At 44.7% G+C, this 12,110-nt stretch overlaps 1 protein-coding gene across 1 annotated transcript in view; it reads right to left on the minus strand.

Annotated features, from left to right (window-relative positions):
* The window catches only part of ITGA9 (integrin subunit alpha 9), a 362,363-nt gene that overhangs the window by 32,172 nt on the left and 318,081 nt on the right, over positions 1-12,110 (minus strand). The window contains exons 24-26 of the mRNA XM_082639253.1: positions 6,804-6,929; positions 4,920-5,039; positions 720-821 (exon numbers count right to left, since the gene is read on the minus strand). Coding sequence (XP_082495379.1) covers positions 720-821; positions 4,920-5,039; positions 6,804-6,929 — 348 coding nt within the window. The remainder of the gene's footprint in view (positions 1-719; positions 822-4,919; positions 5,040-6,803; positions 6,930-12,110) is intronic.

Genomic DNA, 12,110 nt, shown 5'->3' on the forward strand with positions numbered 1-12,110 from the left:
ACTTTATAGAGCCGGGGTTCCCAACCCCTGGGCCACAGACCAGTACTGGCCTGTTAGGAACCGGGCCGCACAGCAGGAGGTGAGTGGCAGGCGAGACAGCGAAGCTTCATCTGCCGCTCCCCACTGCTCGCATTACCACCTGAACCATCCCCCCACACCCCGTGGAAAAACTGTCTTCCACAAAACCAGTCCCTGGTGCCAGAAAGGTTGGGGACCGCTGTGATAGAGGATACGGGGTTAGGTAGGGAATGAAAGAGGAGTTTCTAGGACTTGGCAACTAGGATGTGACCCCTTCAGGTTACTCAAACAACTTGTTTTTGAAACACCCAGCGTTTATCCATGGAGCAATGTGACTGGGAAGGCAGATGAGATTTCAGGGAAAGGTCTGAGAAAAATAAAAATAGTCTTGGCTCCAGAATGGAAATGCAAGCCCTGTCAAGGGTACTTCCAGAAGATTTTTCCTTTGGCCGGTCATAGCCGGGAGCTTTCACATAACAACAGCATCCCAGAGAACATGGCTATCACAACAAGAGCAGACCACAGAAGTTCTCCATGGGGGCCTGGAAGCCAAGGCAGGCAAGGTCTTGGGTCTACCACAAAGCTGACATCTTGGCTTAGAGACCGCCTTTACCCTCAAATGCCAGCACCAAGTCTCCCAAGTCACCCAGATTCCCTCACCCTTGGAGGAGGGCTGTGTGTGTGTGGGGTGACCAACTCACCGTTATCTCCTCTGAGTTCCCACTGGCTACCTCCACCACCCTCAGGGCAGGGTCCACCTTCACCTTGGCGTGGGTCATGAACTGGATGACAGATGAACTGTCCTGAGGAAGAAACAACACAACTCACTGTAAGACTTTTCAATCACAATGGCTGGGCCCCGAGGTCCCAGGCAGAACTGAAATTCAAAGATTCCATGTGAACCAGACAAAAATTTCTATCACTGAATGAGACGAGAGATTTCCAGTCTCTCTCTTGAGGATTCTTTCATATCATAGTGGACACTGAAAAGCTCTGGAGTTTTGCTGAGTCATCAACACATGCAGGCTTGTGTGCTGTGGTTTCCAAGTGGCAGGAGCCAGATATTTGGATCTTGGTATTGACATATTCCCAAAGAGCAGAGAATAAATAAAGCTGTTAATTGTGTACAACAAATCTAGGCCTGGCATGCCATAGAAGGTATCTGATTTACATTTCTCAAGCATCTTCCTGCCTTGACCACAACCCTCAAACTCTCCACATGAGTTCCTTTTAACTCTTTCTTTGCTCTTAAATGAAGCTGGTTGGGGGGGTCAAAGCCATTTAAGCTGGGAAGAGGGTACCTGATGGAGAGATGAGAGGGGGGAAGCATCTAGCTTATACAGTAAGTCCCCCCACATGTGAACGAGTTCCATACTGAGAGTGCGTTCGTAAGTCTAACAAAGTTAGCCTAGGTACCCAACTAACACAATGGGCTATATAAATAGTACAGTACTGTAATAGGTTTACAATACTTTTCACAAAAATATTACATGAAAAACAAACACAAAAAATAAAGAAAACATTTTAATCTTACAGTCCAGTACCTTGAAAAGTACAGTAGTACAGTAAGTACAACAGCTGGCATACAGGGGCTGGCATCGTGTGAACAGGGAAGGACAGTTAATGACTGGAGGAGGCAGAGGAGGTGGGAGATGGTAGAGCTGAAGGATCGTCAGCAATAGGAGACGGAGGACAAGCTGCAATTTCACTCACGCCTGATGCTGATGGAACGCACGTTCACGTCTTTGAAAGTTTACAACTTGAGGAAGGTTTGTATGTAGGGAACTTACTGTAATTAGGTAATGGCCCGATGAGAAAGGGGATGGGGGGAGGGAGGTTGGCCCAGGAAAGACTCAGGAAGAGCCCACCAGCCATTGCAGGCAGAAGCCTTGGTGTGGGCTCAAAGCCACCGATCCAGATAATGAGAGAATGGCTCCAAGGCAGTGATGGAAGAGTTTGGAAGAAGACAGGGGCTGGCAAAACTATGGCTTAGGGAAGGGCCAGAACGTCGAGCCAGTGGTCCAGATGGGGCTGCACTGACTGTGGAGGGAGAGGCAGGCTGCTTCCCATGGTGGAAACAGAGGGCAGAAGGCATCCCACCTGTGGGGGCAGCTGGGCTCTGCCGGCAAGGTGTCTTTCTACATTTACTCAGCATGCCTGCCATGCAAGGAGGTACCTATCAGATGCCAGCTTTGACCCACTTCTGGTTAAACCTACCCCCAAAAAAATGAAAGTAGAGGACTCTCTCTAAAGAAAACAGTTCCAAGGGGCTCAGCTCATCTTTTCCAAAGAAACCACAAACCTTCCTGGGAGGACACCCGGGGATGCCACTCTGTGTACTTTATCTGGGAGTTACACACTGATTATTGTCCTTCTTTAAAATAGCAACAAAACACAGTTGAAGTGCTTCTGGGAAGCTTGTCACTCAAAAAAAAAAAAACTGCTTCAGTGAGCTCATATTAAGCAGTAAATAATTTTGTATGCAGCAATCGTTTACCAGTTTAATAGTTCTGTAGATTTGTGGTTTCATGGGTCAGGATATACTGTCTTTTCAATCTTAGATCATCATCATCATCATCATCATCTCGGACATTGCTAATGACAATAATAATAATGATGATGATGATGATGATAACTGTCAAAAGTTAAAGGCCGAGCAGATGAGGAGCCTGGCACAGAACAGGTGCCTTGTGGTTGTAAAAAACAAATACTTTGGAAGAAACTGGAATCCTCTGATGATTAAAAAAAATCAGATCATACATTTCAAATGAAAACTTGTTAAAGTCAAAACAATAAAACCTCAAATTCCCTTGTCTGTGGCCAGACCTTCAGGTCAAAGGGAAACTAACAGAAGCGGTGGCCCAGGGAACCACAAGGCTGGTTCTGCTCCACATCCCTAGAGAGGCGTGGCTGCCCTTGGGGGCCCGACAGAGGCTTTCCTCTGCACCTGGGACTTCTGCTGGTTTCTGCTGAGAGGGAACCAGTAGGGAGATCGGTTCTCCAACATCCACATACGACACCCCATGGCTTCCTGCTGTCTTGGGATACAGACTAGGCTGGATGGCCCACGGGGACAGCAGTCACTGGGACATGTTCCTTGGCAAAGGGTCACCATTGATCACTGAGAGAGAGAGAGAGAAAGCTGCACAAGACCAGGCCAGAGCTGGGGACAAGGAAGGATTGAGGCTTTGCGATTAAATTTGTACTAATGACTAATTTGTAAGTGCAAGCGGCAGCCAACTGGGTTGAGGCTGAAAGAGAAATCAGAGTGGCTTCCCGCCATCAGTGCCGTATCAGGGTTCTGTCAACAGTGGCAAGTGTGGCATAGGGAATAAAACTGTCACCAGGGCCGTTTATCAAGAAGATGAACAGGATGGGTAAGCATACAGAATCATAATCCCTCAACCTGTCCTGGGGACCCAGGACAGTAAGGCACTTCCTGTGATGTGACATTCTGGAATCACAGGGTGACCAGGGGTGCTCTAGTTCATGCCTGGTCCTCTCTCAACACTATCCTTTTTAAAGGGAGAGGTACAACAGGGAAGCAGTGCTGTGTGCACCCAACTTGCCCCAAACCAGTTTCCCTCCAAAGAATCCAGGGAAAGCAGAACTGTTCACAGCTCTCCACCAGCTGGAGACGGAGAGTGGGTAAAACATCCTGTATCCCCCTGTGCCTGTGACTTATCAGGCCAACATGTTACTGCCATGCCTAATTTAAAAAATAACACTGGAATGACTTTTCTAAGGATATTCATTTATACACTGACAGTTTTATACAGACTAACACATTTAGTTTTTCCAAAGGAAAATAAAGAGAATCTCTGTGGCTAACATGCCTATTTTGTTTTAGCTTCACGTGTGATTATTTTAGAAGCATCTTGTTCGATGTAGCCTTTCATACTCAGCAGCGTTTATGTTAAAATAAATCATAGTGAATGTGTATGATTTTCTTAAGGGCCACCAATTCACGGACTGAGGTATTTTTTATGAGCCACTTTTATAAACTTATAATAGCAAAGTGATCTGAGATTCGCTGCTCAGTGCTCTGCAATGGTCTATGTGGGAGGGGAATCTAAAAAGGAGTGGATATATGTGTATGTACAGCTGGTTCACTTTGCGGTGCACCTGAAGCTAGCACAACATTGTAAATCAACTATACTCCAATAAAAGTTAAAAAAAAAAACCCTAAGAAAACAAAAGTTATCTGAGATTCAAAAGCTGGAATTCTGAAAAACAAGGTGTCATCTAAACAAGGGGTTGGTGAACTATGACTCATGGGTTAAATCCGGCCCTTTGCTGGATTTGATAAAGTTTTATTGGAACACAGCCACACCCATTCATTTGAGTATGGTCTATGGTTGCTTTCACAATACAATGGCAGAGTTGAGCAGTGGCAAGACACTGTATAGCCTATAAAGCCTAAAATATTTACTACTGGCCCTTTAAGGAAAACCCCAATCTAAAACGTGGTCCCCAGAACAGCAGTATTGGCATCACCTGGAAGCTCCTCAGAAATGCAGACCCTCAGACTCCCCCCTGAGGAATCTGTGGTTTAACAAGGTTTCCAGGTGATTCTGATGCAAGCTAAAATCTGAGAAACTCAACTGTGCAAACAAAACACCTAGGGAGCTTGTTAAAACAGAGATGCTGATTCCCAAAGGCTGGGTAGAGTCCAAGATTCTGCAGTTCTAAGGAGCTCCCAGGTGATGCTGATACTGCTGGTCCTCTGACCAGACTTTGAATAACAAGGGTCTGGTATGTTTCCCTGGCATCATCTGCAACAGAATTACCAATGGTGCTATCCAGGGCAGTTTTTAAAGTGGGCAGGCAGAGTTTGTTCTGAGGAAACCAATTCAAATGCTTTTAAATGAACCCCAATAGTACAGCTTCCCAGGGCTTACCTTCTTCAGTATTTCTGTGTTCAGCAGCATGTAAATGTCTATAGTACGACTTTCTTCTTTAGCCACCGCACTAAGATTACAGTGCATTGTTAGGCAAGAAATTCCTGGCTTTTCGCAGTCCTGAGAAGAACAGAGAATGATCAAACCGTATTAAGAACAAAGACAAGAGCACAGCATTTACAGCACAGAGGGCTCTGTGAACTTCTGTGGACCAAGGCCATTCCAGGTAGAGGAAATCCATAGGAAGATGCAATCATTCCTTCTTGCCACCAGAGGGCAATCAAGGGACTTCCTGCCTGGCAGGCACCAGAACATGCCTAAAGTCTAAGCTCACTGGTGCACCCTACCAAAAAACTGGATTTGTAAGGAGAAAGAAGGGTTTTTTTTGTTTTGTTTTTAAAGAAACACATTTACATATTTTGGGAGCATTCCTCTTATGAGTTTTGAACACAAGGTGCATGTCCCAGATTATGTGATTTCTGCCTGTGAAGTGACAAATACACTTTCATGCCCAATTTTTAGGTTGGGCAAATTAAAGGGCTACAAAGTCACATGACTCAAGAAACCACAGGAGTAAAGAAAAACACGTTTAACCAAGAAAACACACGAATTACAGCTAGAAACCTAAATTCCAAATTTAAGTTACAAAGGAGGAATTCTTTTGTATTGTAGGATCCAAAATGTGCGAACATACCTTCACGGCGTTTCACATGTGGGGTAAAAATTTCAGCTAGATACAGAGTTGCATCCGTCAAACAACTAGATATCAGTATATCTAACAATTCTAAGGGCTTCAAAAAAATAGGTGATCATCAGCATTATGTAAGTAAAAATATTCCAACCTTCCAAATGGCAAACAGTCCTACTACTTCCACCGGAAAGAAAATCGAGGAAGGAAATGTCAGTGAGATGTGCTGTGGCCGAAATAAGGAGCTGAAGAGATGTAACCAAAGACATGGAGAAGTGAGGTTGTGGAAAAGCATCTGATTCCATCTTTAATACCTTCACTTTTTAAAAAGTGAAGGTATAACTTACATACACTAAAGAGAATAAATCTTAAGGATCCATCTTGATATATTTTTACATACGTTTATAACAGATCAAGATATAGAACATTTCTTGCACCTAAGCAGGTTCTCTCACGCCCATGACTGTCAATATTCCTCCAAAATTAACTGCTACCCTGACCTCCATTGCCATGGATAGCTTTGCTATTTCTGAACTTCATGTAAGTCAAATATTACAACATGTGTCCTTTTGTCTCTGGCTCCTTTCATTTAATATTGTATCTGTGAGATTTACTTATGTTGCTGGTGTAGCAGTTTTTATTGCTCATAATACTCCAGTGTATGGGTACAATGCAATTGTTTATACATTCTCCTGGTGATGGATATTTGGATTGTTCCCAGTTTCTGGTTATTTTAAGACTGCTGTGAACATTCTTGTCCATGTCTTTGGGGGGGATACAAGTACCCATTTCTCTTGGGGATATACCTGGGAGTGGAACTGCTGGGTCACAGGGTACAGATATGTTTAGTTTTAGTATATACTGCCCAATAGTGGTATACAAAGTGGTTGTACGAGAACCATCACTCTTGATTAGACTCATACTAGTGGGAGAAATGTTTAACTTTGTGCTTGGTGGGTTGCAAAGGTTTTCCCTTTGCCAGCCAATGGAATTTGAAATGTAAATGTAACACTTTGATAGAAACCTCAGGCTGAAAACCAGAAGTTGACTACAGTCCTTGTGACTTCCTAAGCCAATTGATTAAAACCAGATTTGGGAAATAATAAATGCCAAATAGAAAACTGGCTTCTCATCTCAGACTTGCCTTCCTAATTGAGGACCACCCATGTTAACCCAACCAGTAAGCAAACTCTTACCAAGACTTTTCTTCCCGACTTTGTGAAAAAAGCAAATATTGTATGGAAGATATTTTCTGGTTCTTGAGGGATGATACAGGGGGTTGGGTTTTTCTGGAAAGAACAGTTTCCCTTCTCCTGGCCCACCTGAAAATGAAAAGAAACCTGTCAGAGTGGTCCATCCCAAGAAGGGATCATGAGCCTGGAATCCCTTATTGTAGAGGAGGTTGCAGTAGAGTCCAAAGTCAACTGTTCCCCCTGGTCCATTCTCCAGGGGACAGTAATGGCTGAGAAGCTGAAAGGCAGAAGTAGTAGCATCAACAAGGCCAAATAATAAAAAACGTGGATGCTAAGTCGTTAAATAACTGACATGGCACACAACATGCAAGTGAGCTGTGACCAAGGAAGAGTAAGACTTAAGGAACAAAATAAACTTGAAAAACATCCTTACAGCAACTCTCTGAGATGATCATTCATGTTCTTTGTCTGGAGAAAGAAAATGAGGTTCAGGTTAAATTACTTGCTAACAATCACACAGACCAGAACTCAGGTTTTAAACCGAGATCTTCTGAGTTCCAGCCTTTAGGCAAGGTCCACTGCCAGAGGTTTTCAAACTGTGTTCCACGGAACCTCTAGGTGCTGTGGAACCCCTCAGTGGATTCCCTAGAGAGGAGAAGGGGCACCAAGCAGGACTGCTCTGGGCTCTCATCTCTGTTCCAACTAGAGCATCAACCACACATAATGTCATTTAAATCCAAAAAAAAAGAAAATTTGGCATCCACTGCATTGAGCCATATAGGAGCTTATATGCCCTGGGAGCTCTTGCTGAGTTACCTGATTTTGCTTCTGACAGCTTTTAAAAGTCCAGTGGAAAAACAATGCTGAGCAACAGCAACATTAAAAAAAGATCAAAACAACAGTACATAGTCTTCCATGTTGGTTTCTTTAAGAACAATACTATTTTTGATGCCTAAACTGGGGAAATGTTGAAAAAAACAAAGCCTTCTTTATATATTATCATATCACACTGTGTGTAGTTGAAGCTTTGACATGACTTAAGGTCAAGCTGAAAAATTAATCGTTAGTAATTCATAATTTAGGATTGTGTTTACAATCTGATTTCTAACCAGAATCATCTACTTAAACTACACTCTCCTATCTTTAATGCCTTTGAGTAAAATATAGTGTTTACACTGATTCAAGAATGTTTCAGCTTCTCATTCATGGTAGGGAGCAAGGTCTAGTTTAAATTTTTTACATGGAAACTTCTAACTTAAGCTAACAATGCTAATCTTTGAACAATGAACTATAAAACAAGACCTCCAAATTTAACCTCTATTTTATCTTTGGTCTGAACGCATATGCCAGGATTTACTATATATGCCTGAAGATAAATAAGATGAAGGTTTATTTCCTCAAATTAACTCTTAGAAAATAGAGTGTTGCCTTTAAAAGTCTCTCATAGTTTGGGGACTTACTGTTCTTTAAAATGCACTGCATTTTGTTTGTTTGTTTTTGGCTGCGTCTCTCAGCTTGTGGGGACCAGGGATTGAACCCGGGGCCATGGCAGTGAAAGCGCCAAGTCCTAACCACTGGACCACCAGGGAACTCAAGGGACTTACTGTTCTTTAAAACAGTAAGTAATTTGGTACTCTCTCAATTGCTTTATTCGAACCACAAAATCTGGGAGGACACGCCAGTCTGAAATGGTCTCAATCAGTGTTGGTTTTGGATGCTTTTCGAGGTCACTAGAAGAATTAATGGGAAGGAGGCAATGAGAGTTAACATAGATGTGGTGATTATTCCTGGGGTGCAACTGTAAGTTGTGATAAATATTTTAAAGCTCATTTTGGAAAGCAAAACATTAGTTGATTATGTCGTGAGAATCAAGAACAATCACTTCTAAGACAGATGAGAAAAACAACTGCTGTAATGTTATACAAATGGGTATTTGTGTCTTACAATAAAATTTCAGCATCAAACATGGATTCAAAATGTGCATTTCAAATAAATTAGATGAATTGAAGATGATATGCTTTGGAATACTGTCAACTAAAAAAGTGGCTTTAATAATGCTATCCACATCTGCATAAAATCATTTTGTGAAATGTGTGAATAAAAAGAGTAATATAAATTAATATAGTATTCTTTTATAATTTTAAGTGTGTGACTACATGATTAGGTTAAGTATTACAAGTAGGTATTTACTTTTCTAACTTTTTTTTAAATTGAGGTTAAAATTTACATTCCCTAAAAATGCCCAGATCTTAAGGGTATAATCTGATGAATTCTGACAAATGAAATCACCCACATAACCACCACCCCAGTCAAGGGACAGAGCCCGTCCATCCCTCCAGAAAGTTTCCCCTGGCCCTCTTCCAGTCAATTCCCATCCCCAGCCCAAAAGCCATCACAGTTCTGATTCCTGTCAAGTTGGCCAGAAGTCTGTTAAATTTACCTCTTTAGAAAAGTGGTGGATTGTGTTCTTTGGGGGTTGCCTCTATTTGGGCATATATGGCACCTCGCAGATAGAAAACATTTTGTTCATTGAACATTTGAGAACTTGAATGTGTGTGCTCACGTTAATTCCAATCATATTTCACTCGGAAGCATGTGGGTCTCCACTTTTCCTGTTTGTCTTCTGGACTGGACATTTGCTGAAAAGCCGCTGGAGAAACGGTCCTTCTGCAGCCCTGTGGGATTCATGTTCTTCTGTGGAGATGACCAGGCCTGGACCCCCAAACACATTTGGTCTGGGTTGAGAGAGACGGAACTCTGAGTCTTGCAGGATGGATCCGTTCCTAATTAAAATCAGGGATGGGGCGGAGCTCCTCCTGGCTCTGCAGTGGCGATTTGGGTTTCCAAGCAGGGAGGGGAAGTGTAGGAGCAGAGTCCCAACCCAGCCAGGTTCACTGTCATGCCCACAGGACACCAGCACCTTGGGGGAAGTTGCTGGGAACCACAGGGTGAGGTGGGAGGAGCAACCGGTGCCAACACGTGGGGCACAGACACAGCTTGGAGCTCCATCTTCCTCTTTTCCCCTAGAGTCTTAGGGGCCTGTGAACAGGGTGATGACAGGGACGTGATGTGATCTGATGTGACATCTGATCTGCCTCAGGGGAATCTGGAGGAGGGAAGTGGAGGCTGAGTCTGTGGTGAATGAAAGTCTCAGCCAGTCATGCTCCCGACTGTGGTTACATGGGAATCACTTCAATCAGGGAAAACGATGTTTTTCCGGGAGGTTCAGGGTGGTCCTCTCTCAAAGGAGGCCGAAGGTTGCTCCGTGCTGCATGTGTCTGGTTCAGACCAGCTAATCTCGTTGTAGACGCTCCCTCAGCTAAAATGAGCAACTTGGTCCCTGGCCAGGGTCATGAGGGCAAGGGATTGTTCTGTGTGCATGGATAGAACATGTGTGACGGACACAATGGTACCTGACACTTGTGCAGCCCTTACTGTGCACCCCTGTGAGGCGAGTGCTGTTACTGTCAGCATTTTACAGATGGGGAAGCTGACAGGCGGGGGTGGGGGAGCAGGTCTCCCAGGGGGCAGGCAGCAGAGTTGGGCTGGAGCGCAGGCCATCCAGCTCCAGAGACCTGTTTGCAACCACTTCCCTGCCTCTTAGGTCCAGAGGCTGAGGATGGGGCTGGGGTAGGAGTCATGGAGGGGTGGGGGGTGGAGGTGAAGGTAGAGGGAAACCATCCCTTCCTGTTCTTACCCCAGTCAAAGGGAAGGAACCATGAGCCTACAAGCCCAGGAATCCCAAAGTCCTCCACCCTGACCCACTTCTGCTCCATGGGAGATAAAGTGCCTGCTGGCTGGGAGGCCAGGCCACTCCACGCTGTCTCAGGCTGGAAGGGGAACAGAGCATCCTGGAATGTTGTTTCTGAAAGGCAGCTCCAAGACCATACGGTCCCATGGCCTCGGCTGACAGTAAGGAACCAGAGGCCCCGAGTTCCGTGACTCGTCCAAGGTCACGTGATTGGTTGGTGGCAGCAAGCGGCACCCAGTGAAGGAATCCTTGGCCTTGATGAACTTGACGGTCCTAGGCTCCTAACAGCTGATGCAGTTCAGGTCTCTGGGGCCTCAGTTTCCCACTTGTGAAATTAGGATGGTGATCACTAAGGTTGTCCTCAGTTGATAATTATGCCCCTTGAGGATTCTCCTGCATTTTCATTAGAGCAGGGGTCACCTACTCTCCTGCTACATAGATAAGCAATTACTGAGCACCCACCCCCCACAGCTGGGTTCTAACCACCCCGTCTGGTGGTGAAATCATCAAGGAGATGCAAGGTTTTCTTCTTGCAGACAATCCAAGCACTATGGCACTCATATCCAACAGCTTCATTTCCATGGCTGGCCAGGGACTCTGCAGCCATTGGCCCCTGCTCATCCCTGTCCACCCACTTCTCATCTATTTTCCAGACTCTCTGAGTCCAAATGCTTCCCATGACACGGCTGCTCATCTTCCAGGACCTCTGGGAGCTGGAATAGGCCGTATCTACTGGAATGTGAATAAAAGAACTTTACCAAACACACAAAAAAGGACAAGAGGATACAGGACACAGTGTTAAGGCTGAATTTGGCAAAGGCAGCTATTGAGGGTTTGCTGTTGCCATTTGGCCTCCGCCTCTCCCCTCATCCTGACCCCAAAGAAAACATTGTGCAAGTTGAAACCAAGAACTGGTGGTGATTTGGGAAACTGTGGGGAGCCCAAGAGAATGTGGACATCACTTGGTGGCAGAGTCCGGGTCAGCCTGGGTCAGAGGAACCTTCGTAGTCAGAAGTCTCCAAGGGCCCAGGCCTGTCTGAGGATGAAGTGTCCTCAGTGCACTCCAGGTAGCCTGGCAAAGCCTCATTCATGAAATAATGGGTTTCAAGTATGAACTGGGGCTGATTCGTGGGTAAAATACTGAAAAAGGGAATTAACTCTGTGTCGAATTTATCATTACCTGCCACCAGGTAGAAAAGGACATCTAGAGCTTTTACTAAAGACTCTCTAGGGTGTGGTGGTCTGATAAAGGGGTTGTAAGAAACAGGGCATTTCCATGTTGTGGCCTCAAAAGAGGGGCCTGTACAAGGTACTTAGTGTTGTCGGCTGACCTACAGTGAGAGAGAGGACACAGGTCTCTCCCAGGTTCCCAGAACACAGCAGCCTTAATAGAGTCCCTGTCCCTGGGCCTGAGGGACAGGAAAGTCCTCCAATGTGTTTTCTAAGTCTCTTGCTCCCAGCACATCACCCTGGAAACCAATTCCAGCTGCTTAAGGCCCCATCTCTACACAGATATAAATGGGAATAATACTAGCTAACAGTGGGTGCTATTCTAAGAG

The sequence above is a fragment of the Mesoplodon mirus genome, assembly GCF_964341445.2.
Source record: "Mesoplodon mirus genome assembly, chromosome: 12".
Lineage (NCBI taxonomy): Eukaryota > Metazoa > Chordata > Mammalia > Artiodactyla > Ziphiidae > Mesoplodon > Mesoplodon mirus.